Source organism: Ranitomeya imitator, chromosome 5 (assembly GCF_032444005.1).
Source record: "Ranitomeya imitator isolate aRanImi1 chromosome 5, aRanImi1.pri, whole genome shotgun sequence".
In the NCBI taxonomy this organism is placed as follows: domain Eukaryota; kingdom Metazoa; phylum Chordata; class Amphibia; order Anura; family Dendrobatidae; genus Ranitomeya; species Ranitomeya imitator.
In genome coordinates, this window is record NC_091286.1 from 166,916,402 (window position 1) to 166,944,356 (window position 27,955).

The following is a 27,955-nucleotide window of genomic DNA, read 5'->3' on the forward strand; positions in this document are numbered from 1 at the left end:
TCGGGGGCGTGGCCAGCCGGATCAAGCGTTGCTGGGGTTTCTGGCATCTGGAGCCCGGATAAGGCGCTGGAATGAAGGGGAGAGCCCGGGACACACCGAAAATACAGAGTCCCAGGCCGGTCTGCGTGCGTTCCAGAGGACGCATGCACAGTACTGCTGGGACCTTCAATCACCGGAAAACTGCAGCAGCTGAGCTCGGAAGGAGGACTGGTCAGATGATTTGAAGACAGGTAAGGCAGACTATTTAGACACGGAAAGTTGACAGCACATTTGACCCAGTAGTCATGGAGGGTGCTAATCGTCAAGACGTGCAGTCCTCAGAGCTCGCCCCTGAACATGTAAGTGATGCATAGTGAGGTTTATTAGGACTAGTTGGATACAATCGACAGGGCCCTCTTATATGTCTATTGCAGGATAAAGAAGCTCCCAAGTGTACAGAAGCGGTGACTAAGCGCAATACTGTTAGATGTCCCTTATGCTCAAGCAGACCGCCAGAAGGACATTCTAAAAAAAACTATGTGACGGCTGTATATCGGGACTACTTAAAGAAGAGCAGACCTCCTTTCTAGACAGCATTAGAACTATGATCAGAGAAGAGGTACAGACTACGGTATCATCTCTGATGCCAGCTGAATCCCCCCGCCCTAAAAGACCCAGGTGGGAGCAGGATATTAGCTCAGAAGGAGAGGTCTCAACTTACTCTATTTGAAACTCTGCAGAAGGCGAAGATCCGTCAACTGTGTTCCCAGAAGAGAGGAAAAGGTATCGGTTCTCTTCCGAAAACACGGACATACTCCTGCAGGCTGTCAGAAACACCATGAAGGTGGAAGAAGCCACAGAACCTCTAACTGTTGAAGATGAAATGTTTGGCGGGCTTAGAGCTCGCAGGAACAGAGTATTCCCAGTAAATCACCACATAACGGAGATGATTCTGGAAGCGTGAGAGGACGTGGGGAAGAAACTCATAGTCCCAAGAGATTTTAAACACTGTCTTCCATTTGACCCAGATGAGACCAAAGTATGGGAATCCATGCCAAAAGTGGATATACCAGTGGCTAAGGTCTCTAAGAAGACCGCTATACCGTTCGAAGATTTGTCTGGTCTCAACGACCCTATGGACAAAAGATCAGAAGATCTCCTTAAAAAGGCCTGGGAGGCATCGTCAGCCATCATGAAGGCTAATATTGCGGCTACCTCAGTGGCCAGATCAATTTCTTTATGGGTAGAGAAACTAGAAGACCAGATTAACAATAAAATCCCTAGAGAGGAGATCCAAAAGTTGTTACCATTGCTGAAGATGGCGACGGATTTTATGGCTGACGCCTCGGCAGAATCCGTTCGTTTCGCAGCAAGGAACAATGCCTTATCTAATGCAGCAAGGCAGGCTCTATGGCTTAGGTCATGGTCCGGGGATACACAATCGAAGAACAAACTCTGTTCCAATACCCTTCTCCGGCCTTCATGTATTCGGACCTGTATTGGACGAACTGCTTGAAAAAGCAGCAGACAAGAAGAAAGGCTTTTCTAAGGAGAAACCAAAGAGTACGCCGCCCTCTCGTAGGACTTGTTCCCATCCCAGACAGGACTATAAAGGGAAAGGTGGCCAATTGAGCTACCCGAAAGGGGGTAGAGGTAGAGGTACCTTCCAGGATCAGAAGCCAAGATCCAACAGACAATGACGCCAGGACAGTGGGTGGAAGACTCCAATACATTTTACAGGGCTGGCGAGATATTACTCAGAATTCATGGATCCTAAGCACGATAGAACAGGGATACAGAATATAATTCAGCCAGTTACCTCCCAAGAGATTTTGTCTGACTCAAACCCAGTCTCCGACAGTTCACCAGAGACTTCTAAACGATATACAGGACCTTCTCCAGCGGGAGATCCAGCGACAAAATAAAGTGCTGGACTTTCCCCAGCGACCAACGATCTCCCAGCAGGGGCCTGATCGTTGGTCGCTGTCACACATAACGATTTCGTTAACGATATCGTTGCTACGTCACAAAAAGCAACGATATCGTTAACGATATCGTTATGTGTGACGGTACCTTAACCTCTTCATCCAGATGACTTGAAGAAACGAGGGGAAGAAGGCGTCCAGAGCTACACTAGCTAGATGGATTAAGTCAACTATTAGTGCGGCCTATATCTTGGCGGGGAAATCCCCACCAGAAAACCTCAGCACAGAGCAATCTCAGCTTCATGGGCAGAAAGTTCCGGGGCTTCTATGGACCAGATCTGCAGAGCCGCAACTTGGGCTAGGTCAAATACCGTATATACTCGAGTATAAGCCGAGATTTTCAGCCCATTTTTTTGGGCCTGAAAGTTCCCCTCTCGGCTTATACTCGAGTCATACCCGGGGGTCGGCAGGGGAGGGGGAGCGGGGGCTGTGTAATTATACTTACCTACTCCCGGCGCGGTCCCTGGACGTCCCTGCTTCTTCCAGCGCTGCAGCTTCTTCCTGTATTGAGCGGTCACATGGTACCGCTCATTACAGAAATGAATATGCAGCTCCACCTCCCATAGAGGTGGAGCCGCATATTCATTACTGTATGAGCGATAACGGTGACCGCTCAATACAGGAAGAAGATGCAGCGGTGGAAGAAGCAGGGACACAGTGACAGGAGCAGGTAAGTATACGGGGAGGGGAGCGCAGCGCTGCGCGATATTTACCTGCTCCTCGTTCTGGTGCGGCTCCGTCTTCAGTGTCCTCTGGCAGTGACGCTCAGGTCAGAAGGTGCGGTGACGTAGTCAGTGCGCGCCCTCTGCTGAACGTCAGTGCCGAAGACGGAGCCGCACGAGGAGCAGGTAAAAGTGCCGGGGTCCTGAGCGACGGAGAGGTGAATATGTGATTTTTTTTATTTTTTTTTTTTTTATTTTTTTTATGGCAGCAAAAGCAAATGGGGCAAGTGGCTGTGCGGAGCATCTTATGGGGCCATAACGATTGTGCAGCACTATATGGGGCAAGTGGCTGTGCGGAGCATCTTATGGGGCCATAACGATTGTGCAGCACTATATGGGGCAAGTGGCTGTGTGGAGCATCTTATGGGGCCATAACAATTGTGCAGTACTATAAGGGGAAGTGACTGTATGGAGCATATGTATGGGGCCATAACGATTGTGCAGCACTATATGGGGCAAGTGGCTGTGCGGAGCATCTGTATGGGGCTATAACACTTGTGCAGCACTATATAGGGCAAATATCTCTATGGAGCATCTTATGGGGCCCTTATTACCCTTTATGCAGGATTATATGGGGCATATTTTAATATGGAGCATCTAATGGGGCCCATCAAACTTAATGGAGCATTATATGGGGCTCCTGATTCAATATGGATATTCAAAAACACTTAACCTACTGATGTCTCAATTAATTTAACTTTTATTGGTATCTATTTTTACTTTTGAAATTTACCGGTAGCTGCTGCATTTTCCACCCTAGGCTTATACTCGAGTCATTAAGTTTTCCCAGTTTTTTGTGGCAAAATTAGGGGGGTCGGCTTATACTCGAGTATATACGGTACCTTTTGTAAGCATTATAAGTTGGTTTCATACCAAACCAACAAACTACGTTTGGGAGAAAAGTCCTCCAAGCTGTAATCCCACCCTAAAATAAGGAGTTATTTGGTGTTTCTCCTGGTGGTGCTGTCAGGAGGGACGTCCTGGAAAGAGGAATTAGTCCTACCGGTAATAGTGTTTCCAGGAGTCCATCATGACAGCACCCCTTATATACCCTCCCTTGAGTTTCCTGTCTGATATGTGATGTAAACATGTGTAGAGAGGAAGTTCAATAAAATAGCGTTGCATCCATCCTGATGTGGTACTTGGGAAAATCACTGAATGGTGGAGGTGGGGAGGGGCTATTTACCTCTTCTGTGTTCCTGTCCCTATCCCTAAGGATATGAAGGACAACCTCCTGGTGGTGCTGTCATGATGGACTCCTGGAAACACCATTACCGGTAGGACTAATTCCTACTTTCTCATCTTTCAGGATACATCGGGGCTTATCTAAAGCATTACAGAAAGCTGTAGATAAGCCCCTGATACCGGTGGGCTTGGCTTACCTTTTGGGGGTAACAGGTTCCCTTTAACCCCTTCATGACCCAGCCTATTTTGACCTCAATGACCTGGCCATTTTTTGCAATTCTGACCAGTGTCCATTTATGAGGTTATAACTCGGGAGCGCTTCAACGGATCCTAGCGATTCTGAGAATGTTTTTTCGTGACATATTGGGCTTCATGTTAGTGGTAAATTTAGGTCGATAATTTTTGCGTTTGTGAAAAAATTGGAAATTTGGCGAAAATTTTGCAATTTTTATTCTGCTAAACCAGAGAGTTATGTGACACAAAATAGTTAATAAATAACATTTTTCATATGTCTACTTTACATGAGCACAATTTTGAAACCAATTTTTTTGTTTTGTTAGGAAGTTATAAGGGTTAAAAGTTGACCAGTGATTTCTCATTTTTACAACAAAATTTACAAAACCATTTTTTTTAAGGACCACATCACATTTGAAGTCAGTTTGAGGGGTCTATATGGCTGAAAATACCCAAAAGTAACACCATTCTAAAAACTGCACCCCTTAAGGTGTTCAAAACCACATTCAAGAAGTTTATTACCCCTTCAGGTGCTTCACAAAAGCTAAAGCAATGTGGAAGGAAAAAATGAACATTTAACTTTTGGTCACAAAAATGATCTTTTAGCAACAATTTTGTTATTTTCCCAAGGGTAAATGGAGAAAGTGGACCCCAAGAGTTGTTGTCCAATTTGTTCTGAGTACGCTGAAACCTCATATGTGGGAGTAAACCACTGTTTGGGCACACGGCAAGGCTCAGAAGGGAAGGAGCGCCATTTGACTTTTTGAATGGAAAAGTAGCTCAAATCGTTAGCAGACACCATGTCGCATTTCGAGAGCCTCTGTGTGCCTAAACATTGGAGCTCCCCCACAAGTGACCCCATTTTGGAAACTAGACCCCCCCCAAGGAACTTATCTAGATGCATAGTGAGTACTTTGAACCCCCAGGTGCTTCACAAATTGATCTGTAAAAATGAAAAAGTACTTTTTTTTTCATTCACAAAAGTTTTCTTTTAGCCTCAATTATTTTATTTTCACATGGGCAACAGAATAAAATGGATCATGAAATTTATTGGCCAGTTTGTTCTGAGTACTCCGATACCTCATGTGGGGGTAAACCACTGTTTAAGCGCATGGCAAGGCTCAGAAAGGAAAGAGCGCCATTTGACTTTTTGAATGGAAAAGTAGCTCCAATCGTTAGCAGTCACCATATCGCGTTTGGAGACCATGTGTGCCTAAACAAGTGACCCCATTGTGCTCCCCCTCAAGTGACCCCATTTTGGAAACTAGACCCCCCCCCCCAGTGAACTTATCTAGATGCATAGTGAGCACTTTGAACCCCCAAAGTGCTTCACAGAAGTTTATAACGCAGAGCCATGAGAATAAAAATCATTTTTTTTCCTCAAATTATTTTTAGCCCGCAATTTTTATTTTCACAGGGGTAACAGGAGAAATTGGACCCCAAAAGTTGTTGTCCAGTTTGTCCTGAGTACGCTGGTACCCCATATGTGGGGGGGGACCGTTTGGGCACACGTCGAGGCTCGGAAGGGAAGTATTGACGTTTTGAAATGCAGACTTGAGGTACCATCACACTGAGCAACTTTTGAACGATAACGATAGCGATCCGTGACGTTGCAGCGTCCTGGATAGTGATCTCGTTGTGTTCGACACGCAGCAGTGATCAGGATCCTGCTGTGACATCGCTGGTCGGAGCTAGAAGGCCAGAACTTTATTTTGTCGTCAGGTCACCCGCTGTCATCTCTGTATCGGCGTGTGTGACGCCGATCCAGCGATGAGTCCCCGGGTAACCACGGTAAACATCGGGTTACTAAGAGCAGGGCCACGCGTAGTAACCCGATGTTGACCCTGGTTACCATTATAAAGGTAAAAAAAACCAAAACACTACATACTTACATTCCGGTGTCTGTCATGTCCCCTGCCGTCAGCTTCCCGCACTGACTGTGAGCGCCGGCCGTAAAGCACATCTGCTTTACGGCCGGCGATCACACAGTCAGTGCGGGAAGCTGAGGGCGAGGGACGTGACATGAAAACATCGTACTGAATCAAAGCTCTAAAACTGACCCTTTGGATCTTTGTGTGGATGTGAAAGGATCTTCAAAATCTTGTGAGTTGATGGTCAAATATCATCATCATCATCATCATCTAATGATTTCTTTGTCATGTCTTGTCTAAATAGTCGGAGCTCATATTTCAGATGTACTAAACTTGGTGTCCCCTAAGTGGTTGGTAAAGGCACATTTTTCAGTAAAGGTACCGTCACACTCAGCGACGCTGCAGCGATCTAGACAACGAGCTGACCTAAACTAGAGTGCTGGATCGTCGCTGTTTAGGTCGCTGTAGAGACGTCAAACACAGCAACTCCAGAACGATGCAGGAGCGATCCAGTGACGTAACGGCGACTCACTTCTTGTTCTCGCTGGTTGTTAGCTCCATGTCAAACAGCCGGAGTGTACTGATCCGACACACATCTAGGGGCCCTATGCTCGTTGCTGGCGTCGTTGCTTTTGATGTCAAACATGACGATACACGCTGACCTGGCGACGAAATAAAGTTCTGGCCTTCTAGCTCCGACCAGCGATGGCACAGCGGGATCCAGATCGCTGCTGCGTGTCAAACACAACGAGATCGCTACCCAGGACGCTGCAACGTCACGGATTGTTGTCGTTCTCTTTGCAAAGTTGCTGAGTGTGACGGTAGCTTTAGGCTAAAACCGTAGCATTCTAGACATAAATGTAATGCTTTGTATTGTGCTATGCTCGCTTCACCCTGGTGAACATGTCAGCGAGGTAGAGATCCATTAGTCTCCTTTTAGACTTTAATCTGTACAACTCTTTGAACTTTTCTATGTGCCACCTGGATGTCAATATCCAGAATAATGACCACATATTAATATTTTATGGTTGCACAAGCGTGAGACGTTGGTGTAAGGACGAACTGTTCACCATACCAAGAATCAGAGGCTTTATTGAAAACTGAGAATAATAATTGCTGCAGTTTTGATTACTTGTAGACGAGATTCGCACATCCGTGTGTTCCTGTCTGAGAACGACCACAGTTCACAGACCGGTTTCAGGTCTCTAGACCTGATCGCCACAGCACCATATAAGCCTACAGGTTTGGATCAGGAGGATTATGGCCAGTCTATGCATCAAACTTTTGTCTGGGAACGAACGTCTCCTCGTTTAAAGGCATTGGTGATTTATTCTCCACGCACTAGTTATCTGCCATGGTTGTATATGAGCATATTATATATTTGTGATTTATTTTTGTCGTCATCCTGTTGCAGGTTGGGTGAGAAGTCAAGATGATTCAATGAAACCTGATAGCCTGGAAACGTGAAAATAAAACCTGTTCTCCAAGGACCAGATTCATTGAACTAAACTCGAAGAAGATGGATCAGAACAATAGTTTGCCCCCTTTTCAGGGACTGGCATCTCCCCAGGTGAGTAATCTATTCTAACCCATTTCATAAGAAAAGTAAACACATGCTTTGGTTGTTCACATTGGTAATTTGCCATTCCACCAGACATCCCAGGACTTTTGATGAAAAGAAAGTGATACCGTCTCTAGAAGTGTATTACTGCCTCCATATATCTCCTGTTACCTGGAGAACATGAGCTCCACCCTTTAGGTTCATCCCTAGTATATCTTGTCTAACACCCACCTCTGCTGTATGTGAAGAGCTTCAACACAAACCTGAGCGCAAAATCTCATTGTGAGTGTCATAGTATATACATGTCAAACTCGGACCCGTGGGCTTAATGTGGCCCACAATCCAATTTTTAATTAGCCTTTAATAAAATACAAAATGTTTACTACATCTGGGGTGCAACAGCATGCGAATACTACAAATCCCACGTTTCTGGACTGGCACACGCCATGGTTACCAGAATTTTAACATACCCAGTAGTAACGCGCTCCCCAGCTGTGACGCACTTCCTGATAGGCATTCACCTGAGCCGGTAGTTCCTTCTACTGGGGCTTGACCTCTTTAGGCCTTTTAGGATCATGCCATGATTTCGTTTATTGCTCTCCTTCATGTATTCTCAATTTTGCCTTTGTACATTGTTAACCTATTGAGATGTTACCCTTCTTGTTCATTCCCTACCATCTGTATAGGGGTTGTAAACAAATCTGGTGGCTCCCTTAAAGGGAACCTGTGAGCAGGATTGTGCACCGTAACCTACAGACAGTGTCAGGTCGGCGCCGTTATATTGATTACAATGATGCCTTGGTTGATGAAATCTGTTGTTGTTTAACCTTTATTTTCAGTCAGAGATTTTCGTCCTTCGGGGCAGCCTGTTTGGTGGGTCTTTGTGGTGCTCTGATTAGGTATGCATCTGTATTGCTTATAACAGTAATCTTCAGTGACCTGCCGTCTATTTTACATACTGAATATTATATACATACATACATACATACACACACACATACATACATACATACATACATACATACATACATACATACATACATACATACATACATACCAAAAGTTTGGACACACCTTCTTATTTAAAGATTTTTCGGTATTTTCATGACTATGAAAATTGTTAATTCACACTGAAGCATCAAAACTATGAATTAACACGTGGAATTATACACTTAACAAAAAAGTGTGAAACAACTGAAAATATGTCTTATATTCTAGGTTCTTCAAAGTAGCCACCTTTTGCTTTGATGACTGCTTTGCACACTCTCTTGATGAGCTTCAAGAGGTAGTCACCAGAAATGGTTTTCACTTCACAGGTGTGCCCTGTCAGGTTTATTAAGTGGGATTTCTTGCCTTATAAATGGGACCATCAGTTGTGTTGAGCAGAAGTCTGGTGGATACACAGCTGATTGTCCTACTGAATAAACTGTTAGCTTCCTTTTTCTTGCCACAATACAAATTCTAAGTAAAGAAAAATGAGTGGCCATCATTACTTTAAGAAATGAAGGTCAGTGAGTCCGAAAAATTGGGAAAACTTTGAAAGTGTCCCCAAGTGCAGTGGCAAAAACCCTCAAGCGCTACAAAGAAACTGGCTCACATGAGGACAGCCCCAGGAAAGGAAGACCAAGAGTCACCTCTGCTTCTGAGGATAAGTTTATCCGAGTCACCAGCCTCAGAAATCGCAGGTTAACAGCAGCTCAGATTAGAGACCAGGTCAATGCCACACAGAGTTCTAGCAGCAGACACATCTCTACCACAACTGTTAAGAGGAGACTTTGTGCAGCAGGCCTTCGTGGTAAAATAGCTGCTAGGAAACCACTGCTAAGGACAGGCAAGAAGCAGAAGAGACTTGTTTGGGCTAAAGAACACAAGGAATGGACATTAGACCAGTGGAAATCTGTGCTTTGGTCTGATGAGCGTAAATTTGAAATCTTTGGTTCCAACCACCGTGTCTGTGTGATGCAGAAAAGGTGAACGGATGGACTCTACATGCCTGGTTCCCACCGTGAAGCATGGAGGAGGAGGTGTGATGGTGCTTTGCTGGTGACACTGTTGGGGATTTATTCAAAATTGAAGGCATACTGAACCAGCATGGCTACCTCAGCATCTTGCAGCGGCATGCTATTCCATCCGGTTTGCGTTTAGTTGGACCATCATTTATTTTTCAACAGGACAATGACCCCAAACACACCTCCAGGCTGTGTAAGGGCTATTTGACCAAGAAGGAGAGTGATTGGGTGCTACGCCAGATGACCTGGCCTCCACAGTCACCAGACCTGAACCCAATCGAGATGGTTTGGGCTGAGCTGGACCGCAATGTGAAGGCAAAAGGCCAACAAGTGCTAAGCATCTCTGGGAACTCCTTCAAGATTGTTGGAAGACCATTTCCGGTGACTACCTCTTGAAGCTCATCAAGAGAATGCCAAGAGTGTGCAAAGCAGTTATCAAAACAAAAGGTGGCTACTTTGAAGAACCTAGAATATAAGACATAATTTCAGCTGTTTCACACTTTTTTGTTAAGTATATAATTCCACATGTGTTAATTCATAGTTTTGATGCCTTCAGTGGGAATGTAAAATTTTCATAGTCATGAAAATACAGAAAAATCTGTAAATGAGGTCTTTTGGTCTGTACTGTGTGTATGTATATTGATTGTAGGGATTTCACTCACTCGGGTGCGACGTCTGAGACTCAGGAGGCACGTTTCTTGAAAAGTTCATAGGGTTTATTGCATCATAAACCACGTGGCGAAATAACAGAAAACAAATAGCCTTTGGCTCAGGAAAGAAAAACAAATGTCCAGTCCTTCCGGCCCAGTCCTGGAGCCTTGACACACTCAGGAGGGTTTCACCTCCTCACATATCTACTGTGTTAAGCATTAGCCTGTCTTATATAAGACTAACCACACCCAGTAATCTATCACATGATTAGCCATGTGGTCTGACATCACCACAGGTCCTGAAAAATATATGGTTATGTAAAACAAAGAAATATTCCGGGCTACATTACAGCGACAAGGTACCTATGTGACACATACCTCCCGTCGACCACACACCCGTTAGCCATGCTACTATATATATATATATATATATATATATATATATATATATATATATATATATATATATATATATATATATATATATATATATATTAGCTATTGAACCCGTTCTACGCCCGGGTGGCGAGCATTTATATTGGTATATGGTCTCCATCCTGGTATGTGCTGCTCCATCCTGCGCCCCCATCCTGTCATGTGCTGCTCCCATCCTGCGCCCCCGTTCTGTCATGTGCTGCTCCCATCCTGTCATTTGCTGCTCCCATCCTGCGCCCGTTCTGTCATTTGCTGCTCCCATCCTGCGTCCCCGTTCTGTCATGTGCTGCTCCCATCCTGCGCCCGTTCTGTCATGTGCTGCTGCCATCCTGCGCCCGTTGTCATGTGCTGCTGCCATCCTGCGCCCGTTCTGTCATGTGCTGCTGCCATCCTGCGCCCGTTCTGTCATGTGCTGCTGCCATCCTGCGTCCCCGTTCTGTCATGTGCTGCTCCCATCCTGCGCCCGTTCTGTCATGTGCTGCTGCCATCCTGCGCCCGTTGTGTCATGTGCTGCTGCCATCCTGCGCCCGTTGTGTCATGTGCTGCTGCCATCCTGCGCCCGTTCTGTCATGTGCTGCTGCCATCCTGCGCCCGTTCTGTCATGTGCTGCTGCCATCCTGCGCCCGTTCTGTCATGTGCTGCTGCCATCCTGCGCCCGTTCTGTCATGTGCTGCTGCCATCCTGCGCCCGTTCTGTCATGTGCTGCTGCCATCCTGCGCCCGTTCTGTCATGTGCTGCTGCCATCCTGCGCCCGTTCTGTCATGTGCTGCTGCCATCCTGCGCCCGTTCTGTCATGTGCTGCTGCCATCCTGCGCCCGTTCTGTCATGTGCTGCTGCCATCCTTCGCCTGTTCTGTCATGTGCTGCTGCCATCCTGCGCCCGTTCTGTCATGTGCTGCGGCCATCCTGCGCCCGTTCTGTCATGTGCTGCTGCCATCCTGCGCCCGTTCTGTCATGTGTTGCGGCCATCCTGCGCCCGTTCTGTCATGTGCTGCTGCCATCCTGCGCCCGTTCTGTCATGTGCTGCTGCCATCCTGCGCCCGTTCTGTCATGTGCTGCTGCCATCCTGCGCCCGTTCTGTCATGTGCTGCTGCCATCCTGCGCCCGTTCTGACATGTGCTGCTGCCATCCTGCGCCCGTTCTGACATGTGCTGCTGCCATCCTGCGCCCGTTCTGTCATGTGCTGCTGCCATCCTGCGCCCGTTCTGTCATGTGCTGCTGCCATCCTGCGCCCGTTCTGTCATGTGCTGCTGCCATCCTGCGCCCGTTCTGTCATGTGCTGCTGCCATCCTGCGCCCGTTGTCATGTGCTGCGGCCATCCTGCGCCCGTTCTGTCATGTGCTGCGGCCATCCTGCGCCCGTTCTGTCATGTGCTGCGGCCATCCTGCGCCCGTTCTGTCATGTGCTGCGGCCATCCTGCGCCCGTTCTGTCATGTGCTGCTGCCATCCTGCGCCCGTTCTGTCATGTGCTGCTCCCATCCTGCGCCACCATTGTATTATATGCCCCCCGCTCCAGTGTGTATGCCCCCGAATGCTGCTGCCATATAAAAAAAAAAAAAAAAAAATACCATACTCACCTATCGTCCGGCTCCACTGCAGGTATGTCTTCAAGAAAATGGCGCCGGAAAGCGGGGACTGCGCAGGCGCCGATTCCGGCAGCAGGAATCGGCGCCTGCGCAGTCCGCGCTTTCCGGCGCCATTTTCTTGAAGACACACCTGCAGTGGAGCCGGAGTGTGTCTTCAAGAAAATGGCGCCGGAAAGCGCGGACTGCGCAGGCGCCGATTCCGGCAGCAGGAATCTGCGCCTGCGCAGTCCGCGCCCTCCGGAGCCGGGAGCAGAGGAGCCGGGAGACGGAGCCGCAAGCAGCGCTGGAACCGGGAAAGGTGAGTATACTTACCCTCCCTCCTGGCGGTCCCTGACTCTCCGGTGGAGATCGCGGTATGCGTTCAGTGCTTACGCATACCGCGATCTCCCGGGAGCGTCGCTCTGTGAGGCCCAGACTGCGCCGGCGCTTGCGCTTGCGCAGTCTATAGAGGCTTCGGACAGAGTGACGCTCCCAGCGTTATATTATAGATAGATAGATATATATATATATATATTATACCGTATATACTAGAGTATAAGCTGACCCGAGTATAAGCCGACCCCCCCCCCCCTAATTTTGCCACAAAAAACTGGGAAAACTTATTGACTCGAGTATAAGCCTAGGGTGGAAATGCAGCATTTACTGGTGAATTTCAAAAATAAAAATAGATCAATATTTCCCCATAGCTGCCATATAGTGCTCTGCACCGTTCATTATTTTCCCATAGCTGTGCCATATAGTGCTCTGCATGTTAATTATTTCCCCATAGCTGTGCCCCATATAGTGCTCTGCACCGTTCATTATTGCCCCATATCTGTGCCATATAGTGCTCTGCACCGTTCATTATTGCCCCATAGCTGTGCCATATAGTGCTCTGCACCGTTCATTATTTCCCCATAGCTGTGCCATATAGTGCTCTGCACCGTTCATATTTCCCCATAGCTGTGCCCCATATAGTGCTCTGCACTGTTCATATTTCCCCATAGCTGTGCCATATAGTGTTCTGCACCGTTCATATTTCCCCATAGCTGTGCCATATAGTGCTCTGCACCGTTCATATTTCCCCATAGCTGTGCCATATAGTGCTCTGCACCGTTCATTATTTCCCCATAGCTGTGCCATATAGTGCTCTGCACAGTTCATATTTCCCCATAGCTGTGCCCCATATAGTGCTCTGCACCGTTCATATTTCCCCATAGCTGTGCCATATAGTGCTCTGCACCGTTCATATATCCCCATAGCTGTGCCATATAGTGCTCTGCACCGTTCATATTTCCCCATAGCTGTGCCATATAGTGCTCTGCACCGTTCATTTTTGTCCCATAGCTCTGCCATATAGTGCTCTGCACCGTTCATATTTCCCCATAGATGCTCCACATAAATCTCTGCCGCCGCTGCTGCTGCAGTAAAAAAAAAAAAAGCTATACTCTCCTCTCTTGCTTGCAGCTCCCAGCGTCCGGTCCCGGCGTCTCTCCGCTCTGACTGATCAGGCAGAGGGCGCCGCGCACACTATATGCGTCATCGCGCCCTCTGACCTGCACAGTCAGAGCGGATAGACGCCGGGAAGATGGAGCGGCGCCCGGCGGCTGGAACGGGGACAGGTAAATATGCGATACTTACCTGGTCCCGGCGTCCGACTCCTTCTCCCGGACAGCTGGTCTTCGGTGCTGCAGTTCTTCCACTGTTCAGCGGTCACCGTTACCGCTGATTAGAGAAATGACTGTGGCTCCACCCCTATGGGAGGTGGAGCCGCATATTCATTTCTCTAATAAGCGGTCCCACGTGACCGCTGAACAGTGGAAGAACTGCAGCACCGAAGACCGTGTGACAGGCGGGGAGCGTCAGGATCGCTGGAAGCAGGTAAGTATGCCTCAGCGCCCTCACCCCCTCACCCGCCGACCCTGCCACCCACCTTGACTCGAGTATAAGCCAAGAGGGGCACTTTCAGCCCAAAAATATATATATATTGTAAATTGACACTGAAGGCATCAAAACTATGAAATAACACATGTGGAATTATATACTTAATTTCAGTTGTTTCACACTTTTTTTGTTATGTCTTATATTCTAGGTTCTTCAAAGTAGCCACCTTTTTGTTTTGATAACTGCTTTGCACACTCTTGGCATTCTCTTGATGAGCTTCAAGAGATATATCATTCTCTTGATATATATATATTTTTAGCTTTAGAAGACGCATCCCCAAATTTGGTGAAGAAAAAGAGAAAAAAATAATTTTATGTTAAATGGTGGTCAGTCTTATAATGCCAGTGTCCATCTTACAAATCATATATGCCCCTCATCCTGGAATCTATATAACCCCCATTCTGGCAAACTGCCCCCCCCCCCCCTGTGCTGCTGGCACACTGCCCCCATCTCATCCTGGATATGGCCCCCCGTCACTATAAGCCCCTCTGCTGGGCACGCACATGGCCCCCCTCTCTCTATATATGCCCCACTGCTGGCACATATATGGCCCCCCCAGTCACTACATGCCCCCCTGAAGGCACACACATGATAAAATAACACACTTAACTCACCTTCTGATGATGTCTCCGTGCTCCCAGCTCCTCGGTTGCACTTCCTGTTTCACAGGCATCAGATCATGTGACCTGGGCACACAGTGATGACATCACTGTGCTGTGCTGATCACATGATCGGATGTCGGCACAGACACTGGAAGAGCCAAGGGAGAACTGGGAGCACGGAGCCATCATCAGAAGGTGAGTTAAGTGTGTTATTTTATCATGTGTGTGCCAGCAGGGGGGTGGGAGTGCAGGCACATGTAATATGCTCCCCTGTCAAGCAACTCAGTGTGGCTTCAGCACCAAGGTGATGGACAGCAAGTGCAGTGAATATTACATGAGGCTAAGGGTACCGTTACACTAAACGATTTACCAACGATCACGACCAGCGATACGACCTGGCCGTGATCGTTGGTAAGTCGTTGTGTGGTCGCTGGGGAGCTGTCACACAGACAGCTCTCTCCAGCGACCAACGATCCGGGGAAAGACTTCGGCATCATTGAAACTGTCTTCAACGATGCCGAAGTCCCCGGGTAACCAGGGTAAACATCGGGTTACTAAGCGCAGGGCCGCGCTTAGTAACCCGATATTTACCCTGGTTACCATTGTAAAAGTAAAAAAAAAAAAAACACTACATACTCACTCACATTCTGATGTCTGTCACGTCCCCCGCCGTCCACAGGGTTAAAACTGCTTTCGGCAAGAGCACTGCTAATGCACGCACTGCTGCCGAGAACTTCCCTCCACTGACTGTCAGTGCCGGCCGTAAAGCAGAGCACAGCGGTGACGTCACCGCTGTTACTGCCGGCGCTGACAGTCAGTGGAAGGAAGCTCTCGGCAGCAGTGCGTGCATTAGCAGCGCTCATGCCGAAAGCAGTTTTAACCCTGTGGACACCGGGGGACGTGACAGACATCAGAATGTGAGTATGTAGTGTTTTTTTTTTTTTTTTTACTTTTACAATGGTAACCAGGGTAAATATCGAGTTACTAAGCGCAGCCCTGCGCTTAGTAACCAGATATTTACCCTGGTTACAGGTGAACACATCGCTAGATCGGCGTCACACACGCCGATCCAGCGATGACCGCGGGTGATCAGCGACCAAAAAAAGGTCCTAATCATTCCCCACGACCAACGATCTCCCAGCAGGGGCCTGATCGTTGGTCGCTGTCATACATAAAGATATCGTTAGCGGGATCGTTGCTACGTCACAAAAAGCGTGATGTTGCAACAATATCCTTAACGATATCGTTATGTGTGAAGGTACCTTAATGACCAGGAGCACAGGACCTCCTGCTGTCTCTGCAGCAGCCAGCCCCCTGACACAACTCCAGAGCTGCCCCCCCTGCTCTACAGCAGCACACAGATTCGGAATATAAGATGCACTCGTATAAAAACACACCACTAACAGGGAGAACACTTTCCCAGTGTAGCTGGAGTGGTATGTTCCTAGCCTACTGGCTACAACCTCTAATTTAAAAAAAATATAAAGGTAGAGGTAAGCCCATCCTAGTATATCATGATGATTAGTAGTACCACAATAAGGTGACAACATCGTGCTGACACGTTTACACTCCGTAGATGTGCAGAACTGAGTGATCTTCCCCTACACACCCACCTATCTTGATGCCTACCTAGATGCGGAGGTTGGCACCCTAAGAATTCCGAGAATGGCGCCCCCCGCTCCTGCGATGGCTATGTCTGATCTTTTAATTCCACCCTATAAGGTTTCAGTCAGAAACAGAGAGCCAGACGGCCTGGATTAGTCATGTAATTTATAAGCCGCAAAAGACATAATGTGGGAGACAAAGGGACCATCTATGCCAATCGCCACCCGTCCAGATAAGACGGTATATCACAGTGATGTTGTATTAAGTCATCTATGGATTGATAGAACCGCACATGGTATAATGTGAGAGAACAGGGGACAGTCTATACCATTCATCGCCCATACACATATACAATATCCAGTACATAAAAAGGTGTCCAGGTACTACAGCAGCACATTGATAAGTCTATATCACTAATCCCACCCAATTAATGAGGATTATCTGGTATTCTCATAGAACAGACTCAAAACAACATCAGATAGAAACAAAGTTCAGATGTAATAATGCGCCAACAATATCACTTTAAGAAATTAATCAACAGGTACAATATTTGCCCTAATGATATAACCATGTTGATAATGCAACTATTCTTATCTGTTGACATGTGGTATTGTACACAGGCGACTGAGGATTCACGATGAGATGATTCCTCCATATAAAGAATAGACTCTCAACGCGTTTCCCCCTCAAGCGGGTTCATCAGCAGAGATTCAGAATGTCATGGCAGTGGAGAGTTGTCCAAAAGATAAGGCTGCCACATTATGTCTTTTGCAGCTTCTAAATTACATGACTAATACCGGCCATCTGGCCCTCTGTTTCTGACTGAAACCTTATAGGGTGGAATTAGGAGATCAGGGATAGCCATCGCACGAGTGGGGGCGCCATTCTCGTAATTCTTAGGGTGCCAACCTCCGCATCTAGGTAGGCATTAAAGGGCCACTGTCACCCCCTCCAGCCGTTATAAACTAAAAGAGCCACCTTGTGCAGCAGTAATGCTGCATTCTAACAAGGTGGCTCTTTTAGTTTTTGGTGCTGACATTCCCAAAATAAAGCGTTTTATAACTTCTCCAAAATACCTGTCTTTAGCCAGGGAGGCAGGTCCTCACCCCCCTGCTTGAAACGCCACACTGCCGTCACTCAAATCTTCAGGGGCGCCGCCCCCTCCGTGCTGATTTCGCATGAAATCCGGAGCCTGCGCTGTGTAGTACTGTCTGGTGCAGGCGCAGTGAGCTACATATACCACTCTAGCTACACTGGGGAAGTGTTCTCCCTGTTAGTGGTGTGTAGCCCATTTTTATACGGTGGCAATCCTACCGAGGGGTATTTATATATTGTGATTTTCATTTGACATTAATAAAGTTTATACACTTTTACGGGGTTTTTTTCTTTAAGCCTTTGTTCTCCCCATGTTGGTTATTATATTTTGTAAGAAGATTTTATAAGACGCACCCCCCACTTTCTCCCAAAATTTGGGGGAACAAAAGTGCGTCTTTTAATCCAAAAAATACGGTATCTCAAAATCACATGCAGGTGGCAGCACGATCACATCTATAATATGCATTGAATTGTTTTATTTAGTCATATACATTTTATTTAAAAAAAAAAAAAAAAAAAAAAAAAACCTTTCAAAGTAGTGCTGGCCGCACCTGCATAGTCGCATCTACCGGCGATCCAATCGATAGTACTGCAAAGGCACTTCCGGCGCAGCAGCATCTATCGGATCGCCAATAGATGCTACTGCGCAGGCGATGCCATCTTAGTGGAGACAATTTTTTAATTTTCCCTCTAGCAAAATGGCGCCTGCACAGTAGCACCTATCGGATCATCGGTAGATGCTACTGTGCAGGTGCGTACGGCGCCATTTTGAGAGAGAATGTTTTATTTTGTCAAGAAATTATATCACTAAATCCATAATGAATGTAATTTTTTTCAAACAGTAAAATATACAGTATGTAAAATAGGGGGAAGTGACCTGTCAGAAGCCATACACATTAATATTGAAGCAGAGCACCAGATGAAGACCCCCTCACGCATATCATTAACTCAAAACTAAAAATAAAGATTAAACAACCACAAGATGGATTTCATCAACCAAGGTATCATTGTAATTAGTATAACTGCACTGACCTGACATTGTAGGTTACTGTGCACAATCCTACTGACAGGTTCAGTGTAAAGCTTTGCTTATTCCTGATTCAATGTTTAAGCAAAACTTAAGTTTGTTTCCACACTAAAAAAAAGATTCATCGTTATATATGATAAGGAAAAACTTCCTCAGTTGTAGGCATTTTGTTAAATATCAAGGTTCACCTGCGGCTTTAATTTTCACCCTCTGTGTATCTAGTTTGACTTCCCTGATGGTGTATGTCACTTCTGAATTATCTTCTTTTGAACTTTTTGCCTCTCACTTTGCAGGGAGCAATGACTCCTGGAATCCCCATCTTCAGTCCTATGATGCCCTATGGCACTGGTTTGACCCCACAACCTGTACAAACAACAAATAGTTTGTCAATTCTTGAAGAACAGCAGAGACAGCAACAGCAGCAAGCTCAGCAGTCCACGTCCCAGCAAGGCACTCAGGGGTCTGGTCAAACCCCACAACTGTTCCACTCACAGACTCTAACCACAGCACCTCTTCCTGGCAATACACCTCTATATCCTTCCCCTATGACACCCATGACGCCAATCACCCCAGCGACTCCAGCATCGGAAAGTTCTGGGATTGTACCACAGTTGCAGTAAGTACACTATAAATGTGGGTCTTTGCCTAAGAATCCTTAATTTATATACATCTGATTATTGGAGTGTATCTAAAGCTATAGTCCTACACGTGCCTATTAAAAGTGCAACATTAGGGTGAGTGCCCCCTTAAGACATGTTTGTAGCCATGGGATTTCAGGCCTTTGTTAAATTTTTGAAAATCTGGTGAAGTTAATGAAGAATATTCTGTATACTTAAGTTGTGCTAATCCTCCCTTCATACTCATTCTTGTCAATGGAGAAGATATTGCATGACTGACAATATAAGTTGTAGTTAACACACATTCACATAATTTATTATCACTATTTTTATTTTTTAAGGAATATTGTGTCCACGGTGAATCTTGGCTGCAAATTGGACCTTAAAACGATTGCACTTAGAGCTCGAAATGCTGAATATAATCCAAAGGTAAAATATATGAAATGTTAGGGTGTGTTCACAGTTTGACAGAGGGTTTTCTGCCTGAAAAATCCATTCAATGAAACCATTATGCAAAAAAAGTGCTCTAAAGTCGTTTGTTTCTGGTTAGGGTTTTTTAAAACAAGTTGTATCAAGAGTTGATATGCTGCTGCTTTTTCCACATGGGGAAGAATGGCACCATGTGCACCATTGGGTGAGTTCCCATTAAAATAAAATGGATGCTTCTTCAAAGAGTATTTTAAAAAGCTTCACATCTGGATTGTGGGAAAGAAAAAAAACTCTGGACATAGTTTAAAGAACGTCTGCCCAATATGCGGTTTGTTCTGTAAGGAGCGCCTCTCAGTAAGTTTCTGTACACTTATGGGGCACATAGACAGCTGCAACCTTGGTTTGTACAGTTCTGGCCTATTGTTTTAAGACTACACAAATTTTGTTATTCACAAAGTCGTTGCTTCAGTGTCTTTAGATCTTTTAATCAGATGCTTCTATGGTTACTGAAGAACATTTATACGCATTTTACACTTTTTTTGAGAACTGCATCAAGTTTATGAAAAGCCCCAATATTTGACCCTTATTTTTCGAGGCTTTTGCAGCTAACCTTTGTATGCTGGGTTCCCCCTTTCTGGGCCAAACTGACTGACAACACATTCTTACCTAAGTAATGCTTGGAGTTTATCACAATAGGATCGAGATCTGGGGAGTTTCCTGGCCATGGGCTCAACATTTCAATGCTTTGTTCACCAAACCACTCAGTTATAATTTTTGACTTGTGACATGGTCGCCATCATGTTGGAAAAAGCATTGTTCACCACTAAAATACTCCTGGATTGTTGGGGGAAAAGTTTCTCGGAGTATTTATTTATTTTTTTTATACTATTCTTTATTCGTGGCAGGGTTCTTAGGCAAAATTATGAGTGAGCCCAGTAATAATATTTTACTCTCTGCTATTCTGTGCCCAAAAGTTCTAGCTTAGCTATGACCTGCTATTTCTCTAAGGTCCGCTACAGATCTCCTCCTATTGCGTCAGTGCAGCTTCAAATGACCGGCTACAGCCAATATCTTGTCAGTGTGCTGGAATGACACATACTTCCCTCAATATTCTAAAGAAACTAAAGGATTAAAAGTATACCGTCAGAAGGGCTGAACTGTGATCACCTGCCTTATACATATGCAATGGGCACTGCAAAGTTATCATATGAGCTGCTTTCTCTTCCCATGCCCTCCCAGAGTCTTCTATTGCTAGAATTGGTGACCCCTTTCATAGAATATAAGGGCATGTAATTTTCAGGGATTCGCCTAAAGTTAAAGGGAATCTGTCACCAGATTTGGCCGATATGAGTTATGGCCACCACCTTTCAGGGCTGATATACAGCATTCTATAATGGAAGAGAAAAAAAAGAACTTCTTATACTCACCTGTGGTGTGGTCCAATGGGTGTCACTCTTCTTGGTCTGGCTCCTCCCATCTTGTGATGCCATCCTCCTACTTGCCTTGTGTCGTGCTCCTGCGCAGACGGGCTTCTCTGCATTTTTGAGGGCAGCGCAAAGTACTGAAGTGCGCAGGCGCTGGGCCTCTCTGACCTTTCCATGCGCACTGCAGTACTTTTCTCTGCCCTCAACAGGGCAAATCAGTACGCCTGCGCCGGAGTGCACACGGGAGGCGCCAGACCAAGACCAGTGACACCCATTGGACCGCACCGCCCCGCACGTGAGTATAAGAAGTTATTTTTCTTCTCTTCCAGGTCGGATTGGGGGCAGATATACAGCATTATAGAATGCTGTGTATCAGCAATGTAATGTGATGGCCGTTACATATATCAGCCAAAACTGCTGACAGGTTCCCTTTAATGGGAAAGAAGCATGCCATGAATTTTCATACTGAGACAACTAAATAAGACAATATTAGCTGAGTTATAGCTGGGTCTAGTAATAAGATGAATTATAAAAAAAAAAAGCAAAATTGCTGCTTTTAACTTGTATCTAATGTTATGGAATTTTTTTCATGCAACAAATCCAAACTTCATGTGTTTGTTTGTTTTCATTAGTGTCCTGTTTTGTTTTTTATTTTTGAGGCTTTTTTTCCCTCCCTTTCTTTCAAGAACCATAACTTTTTTTTTTTTTTTATTTTGCTGCCGGCATACCTATATAAGGGCTTGTTTTTCTTTTGTTCGACTGGTTGTATTTTTGAATGACACCATCCATTTTATCATACATTTTACTATAAAAAAAGGGAATAAATTCCAAGTGAAAAAAAACAACCCACATTCCCTCAGTTGTTTTTTAGGCTTCGTTTTTTTCGGCTTTCATTTGTAAAAAATGGTCCAGATTAGTGATGAGCGTATATACTCGTTACTCGAGAATTCCCGAGGATGCTCGGGTGTCCTCCGGGTATTTTTCAGTGCTCGGAGATTTAGTTTTCATCACAGCAGGTGAATAATTTACATCTCTTACGCAGCTTGATTACATGTGGTGATTCCCTGGCAACCAGGCAACTCCCACATGTACTCAGGCTAGGTAACAGATGTAAACTATTCAGCTGCGGTGATGAAAACTAAATCTCCGAGCACTGAAAAATACTGAGGACACCTGAGCGTGGTCGGGAAATCTCGAGTAACGAGTATATTCGCTCATCACTAATTTTTATGTTTTTTTTTTTTTTAAATAATTTTCTGCACTTCTATTTGCTAGTCCTATTAGGGAACTTGAGTTTGCGTTCATATGATCGCTTATACTCTATACAGCAATGCCACAGTATTGATTTATTTTGTAAACTCACTGTATTTTACGACACCCAGCCACAGGCTGGACATCACAGAGGAATTCATATGACTGGCACAGCACCATTCAGTCGGACCCAGCTGTCATAGTAAGCCTGGGAAGCCGATGGCCATCCTAACCAGAAGTCAGGGGCCGACTGCGGTATTTACATGACAGTGACACTTAAGAGGTTATCAGCAGTGATTGGGGGGCATGCCCACCTCAGCCATTGGAGACAGATGTCAGTGATAGAATATACCTGGCATCTGCCCAGTATGCAGCTGACTCTGCTTCTGAGCCTGCTCCAGACTCCCTACACACTCCATGACTGATATGTCCATCATATGAGATTTTAGGTGATAAGTTCTGGAAACTTTCTTTGGAAGTGCTCAAGTAAGAAAAATCTAGAGCCAAACTTATTTAGCTCCGATTTTCCAGTGTTGTCATCTTTCACACTTTCTATCTTCTTTGACTGTCTTGGTTGCTACATTTTTGTTAAGAAATATACCAACTTTTTTGTCTCCTAGCGTTTTGCTGCTGTAATTATGAGGATAAGAGAACCACGTACAACGGCGCTTATATTTAGCTCGGGTAAAATGGTCTGCACAGGAGCCAAAAGGCAAGTATTCATATTTACAGATTTTTTTTTCAGTTGTCTTCAGTGTCTTTAGACACACAAGTGCATTTCTCAGCATTGAAATTGCAACACCAAGAAGGAAAATTTGTGGAATTATGGAAATCACAGGATGGCTAGATATGCCAATGATGTGCAAATGATGAAAAGATGGAAACCACATTCTGAAAGTCTCTTGATTTTATTCAGTATTGGTATGAGCTCCACATGCAGAAATACACACACTAACATAACCTCATTGATAACATGACAAGGTAATAATGGCTGTCTGAGAGATGTCCTGCAATGCTGAATGTATTAGGGCAACTCCTCACGATCAGCTGCTGTCTGTTTCCTTTTCAAGTGTAGACTGACATCCCAGATGTTCTCAATTGAGGACAAGTCTGGAGATGCTGCAGGCTATAGGAGCATGTTTAGGCCTCTTGGGCAGCTCAGAGTTGCACAAGTAACATGCGGCTTTGCATTGTCATTTTGACAATCTGCTTCTCAGACATTTTAGATAAATCGCTGTAATTCCGGTTTCACGACCAAATCAATTTAACACTGATCTGTAGGGGTACCTGTAATGAAAATTAGAGGGATCCCTGTACTGTACATTGTGCCTCTACACTCCATGGGAGTATGACTGTTTTGACCTTTCCTCATGAAGGCCTTTTCATGGCGTAACCCATGTGATCTTGTCATTTAAGAAATGAGTGATCCATTCTGTACTGTTAATGAAAATAAAGATCACTTACCACGCCTAATGGATCATAGGTGAATACGTAAACCACCAGAAGGTGTTTGCACGACATGGGCCAACGAGCCAGACATCCAACTACAGGTGTTCCATTGATCTGATGTCACTGTTCTGAAAGGCTATCATGATGCAGAACAAGATGGCTATGGAGGCTTTAATAGACCACTATGCTCTTCAGCAACGAGGCCTTTGTCTTAAACGCAATGATGGATGGAAGTTGCTGTGGATAGCACATGGGCAACACCGCCAAGAGGCTTTCATGGGAGAACATGAACGTATCCACGGACCCGTTTTTTCAACACAATGCCAGGCCTCGTTTTGTTGTGTTTAAGGTTATGTGCACACGCTGCGGTTTTGACTCTGCGGATTCGCAGCAGTTTTCCATGCGTTTACAGTACCATGTAAACCTATGGAAAACAAAATCCGCAGTTCACATGCTGCGGAAAAAAACACGCTGAAACGCTGCGTTGTTTATTCCGCAGTATGTCAATTCTTTGTGCGGATTCCGCTGCGGTTTACACCTGCTCCATTATAGGAATCCGCAGGTGGAATCCGCACAAAAACCGCTGTAAATCCTTGGTAATTCCGCAGTAAATCTGCAGTGCGGTTTACTTGTGGATTTAGAAAAACAGGTGTGGAAAAATCCGCAGACATCCCACCTACGTGTGTACATACCCAAAGGCTGTGTGCACACGTTCCGGATTTTTCAAGTTTTTTCGCTATAAAAACGCGATAAAACCACAAAAAAAAGCTCACATTAAGCATCCTATTAAAAGAATGCAATCCGCATTTTGTATGCACATGCTGCGTTTTTTTTTCCTGAGCGGAAACGGATTCCGGAAAAAAACGCATGTTCATTAAATTGCGGAATCGCAGGGATTCCGCACACATAGGAATGCATTGATCTGCTTACTTCCCGCAGATTGATCTGCTTACTTCCTCTCTCCTCCAGGCCTCGGGAACCATACAATTGTTAAAAAAAAAAATTATAATAATTAAAATAAATAGTGATATACTCGCCTTCTGATGGCCCCCGGAGTCCTCCCGCCTCTCAGTGGTGCACGTGACGGCTTCCGTTCCCCAGGAAGCTGTGCAAAAGACCTTCGATAACGTCATGTGACCGTGACGTCATCCCAGGGAACAGAAGCCGCCGCGTGCACCGCTAAGGAGATCGGGGGCCATCAGAAGGTGAGAATAACCTTTTTTTTTTTTTTAATTATTATTTTTAACATTAGATCTTTTTACTATCGATGCTGCGTACACAGCATCAATAGTAAAAAGTTTGTCACACTTGTCAAATACTGTTTGTCAAATGTGACCAACCTGTCGATCACCATTCCAAGTGATGCTACAGATCGCTTGGGAAACGCTAGCATTCTGCAAGCTAATTGTGCTTACAAAACGCTGGTGTTTAGTGGGAATACGCATGCCAATTCCGCATGCGATATACCCGTGGCAGGAGTTGCGGAATTGCCGCGGAAATTTCCGTGCCAATTCTGCAACGTGTTCACTTAGCCTAAAAGTTCTGCTATGGCCTGCAGCCAGCGTCTCCAGACTTGTCTCCCATTGAGCACGTCTGAAACGACATTGGTCGGCAATTGCAGTGAGCTGCCAACAGCGAGTCTTGATTTACGTGCCTAAGTGCATTCAGCATGGCAGAACTTTCCTTAGATAACCATTAATGACTTCACTGATTTGTATGCCAAGGTGTCTAAGTGCGGGTATTTCTATACATGGTGCTCATACTGTATACTGAAGAAGTCAAGGTGTTGAGTTCAGTACTCTTGGCTTCCATTTTTTAGCACTTGCATATCAGTATCGCCGTAGCATATTTATCCCGTGATTTACCTACTTGCACAATTTTTCCGTCATGGTATTGCCATTTCAATGTTGAGAAGTGTAAAACTAGGCTTTGTAATATTTTCTGATTTGTAGCTTGCATAGCCGCCCTATGATGCATCTCCAAATCTGATTGAATGTGTGGTAATGTCTCAGAATATTCCATTCTGCTGACACACAGCTAGCCATGGTGCCGTCCGTTCAGGGAACGATCACACTTATCTGATTACACGGCAGTTACTTTTTTAGCGCCATAAGTTTTCACATCTGTCTAATCTACCTTGGGTTAAAATTCCATAAAATGTAAGATCTCTGCTTGATGTCCTTGATGGAGATCAATCCTTTTTTTCGTATATCCAGAGGCCAGGATCTTGAACAGACCTTTTTAATAACCTTCCCCTTTCCCATATTCTGTAATAAAATGTTAATGCTTTATTAAAGAGAACCTGTCAGCAGGATTTAGCGCTATGAAGTAAAGGCATGGCCTTATTGGCGCTGTTATGCAGGCTAAACTGTAAGTTCGTTGAAGGAATCCTATCTCTGGATATTGTTGAGTCAGCCTCTAAAGTTTTCTTCTAGTTATGTCTTCTGTGCATCCATCGGGGCGGGACTGGGGGTAGGATCTTCTCCTACTCTTCCACCCCACCACCTGCCTCCTGAAGTTCTTCCACAGGTCACTGATTATTCCTCCTTTTTGAAATTCCGCACAGATGCTCCTACGCATTGTGATTACACAGATGGTCTGCAATAAAATGGTTCTGATGGTGGTCCATGTACAGATCGAGATCTTGGCTAACTCACGTCTTCATTAGCTGAACACTGGATCTGTTCATGGCAGTTACGTGTGCCGTTTTATTGAAGACAGTCTATGGAATTGGGCTGCACACATGTCGCCCACTCCAATGTCTGTTTCGCAGATTTTTAAAAATAAAACAGGATCCGGAGCAGAAGACCAGCCCGATGCATGCACAGGAGACCTCCTGAGAAGAAAACTTAAGAGGCTGAAAAAACAATAACCAGAGATCGGATTTCTTCACCAAAGGTGAAGTTTAATATACATAACGGCGCCATTATGGCCATGCCTTTACTTCATAGTGCTAAATTCTGCTGACAGGTTCTCTAAGTGAAAATCATTTGTATGTTTTGCTGTTCTCATTATTATTGTTTATTTTTTAGTGAAGAACAGTCTCGGTTAGCGGCCAGAAAGTATGCACGAGTTGTACAGAAACTGGGATTTCCAGCAAAGTTTTTAGATTTTAAAATCCAGAATATGGTGGGAAGCTGCGATGTCAAGTTCCCGATCAGATTAGAGGGTCTGGTGCTCACACATCAACAGTTCAGCAGGTAAAACCTACAGCTGTACATGTTAAAGCTGCCTAAACGCATTTTTATAGTTGTCGGCCAACTTTCCATTCGGATGACCGAAATACCCCCACTTCCTCCCTTCTCCAACATGCAAGTACCTACTTTATTGCTTAACCCCTTTACCCCCAAGGGTGGTTTGCACGTTAATGACCGGGCCATTTTTTACAATTCTGACCACTGTCCCTTTATGAGGTTATAACTCTGGAACGCTTCAACGGATCTTGGCGATTCTGATGGTTTTCTCGTGACATATTGTACTTCATGATAGTAGTAAAATGTATTTGATATTACCTGCGTTTATTTGTGAAAAAAATGGAAAATTTTGAAAATTTCGCAATTTTCCAAATTTGAATTTTTATGCAATTAAATCACAGAGATATGTCACACAAAATACTTAATAAGTAACATTTCCCACATGTCTACTTTACATCAGCACAATTTTGGAACCAAAATTTTTTTTGTTAGGGAGTTATAAGGGTTAAAAGTTGACCAGCAATTTCTCATTTTTACAACACCATTTTTTTTTTTAGGGACCACATCTCATTTGAAGTCATTTTGAGGGGTCTATATGATAGAAAATACCCAAGTGTGACACCATTCTAAAAACTGCACCCCTCAAGGTGCTCAAAACCACATTCAAGAAGTTTATTAACCCTTCAGGTGTTTCACAGGAATTTTTTCAATGTTTAAATAAAAATGAACATTTAACTTTTTTTCACAAAATATTTACTTCAGCTCCAATTTGTTTAATTTTACCAAGGATAACAGGAGAAAATAGACTCCAAAAGTTGTTGTCCAATTTGTTCTGAGTGCGCTGATACCCCATATGTTGGGGTAAACCCCTGTTTGGGCACACGGGAGAGCTCGGAAGGGAAGGAGCACTGTTTTACTTTTTCAACGCAGAATTGGCTGGAATTGAGATCGGAGGCCATGTCGCGTTTGGAGAGCCCCTGATGTGCCTAAACAATGGAAACCCCCCAATTATAACTGAAACCCTAATCCAAACACACCCCTAATCCCAAAGGTAACCCTAACCACACCTCTAACCCAGACACACCCCTAACCCTATTCCCAACCGTAAATGTAACCCTAACTT

General features: G+C 45.0%; 1 protein-coding gene across 2 annotated transcripts in view; it reads left to right on the forward strand.

Moving 5' to 3' along the window:
* TBP (TATA-box binding protein) overlaps positions 1-27,955 on the forward strand; it is a 70,748-nt gene that overhangs the window by 13,015 nt on the left and 29,778 nt on the right. For both annotated transcript variants that reach the window (XM_069769292.1, XM_069769293.1), the window contains 5 exons: positions 7,391-7,546; positions 18,762-19,084; positions 19,427-19,514; positions 22,810-22,901; positions 26,671-26,838. In XM_069769292.1, the coding sequence (XP_069625393.1) occupies positions 7,496-7,546; positions 18,762-19,084; positions 19,427-19,514; positions 22,810-22,901; positions 26,671-26,838 (722 nt within the window). In that variant the 5' untranslated portion in view covers positions 7,391-7,495. The remainder of the gene's footprint in view (positions 1-7,390; positions 7,547-18,761; positions 19,085-19,426; positions 19,515-22,809; positions 22,902-26,670; positions 26,839-27,955) is intronic.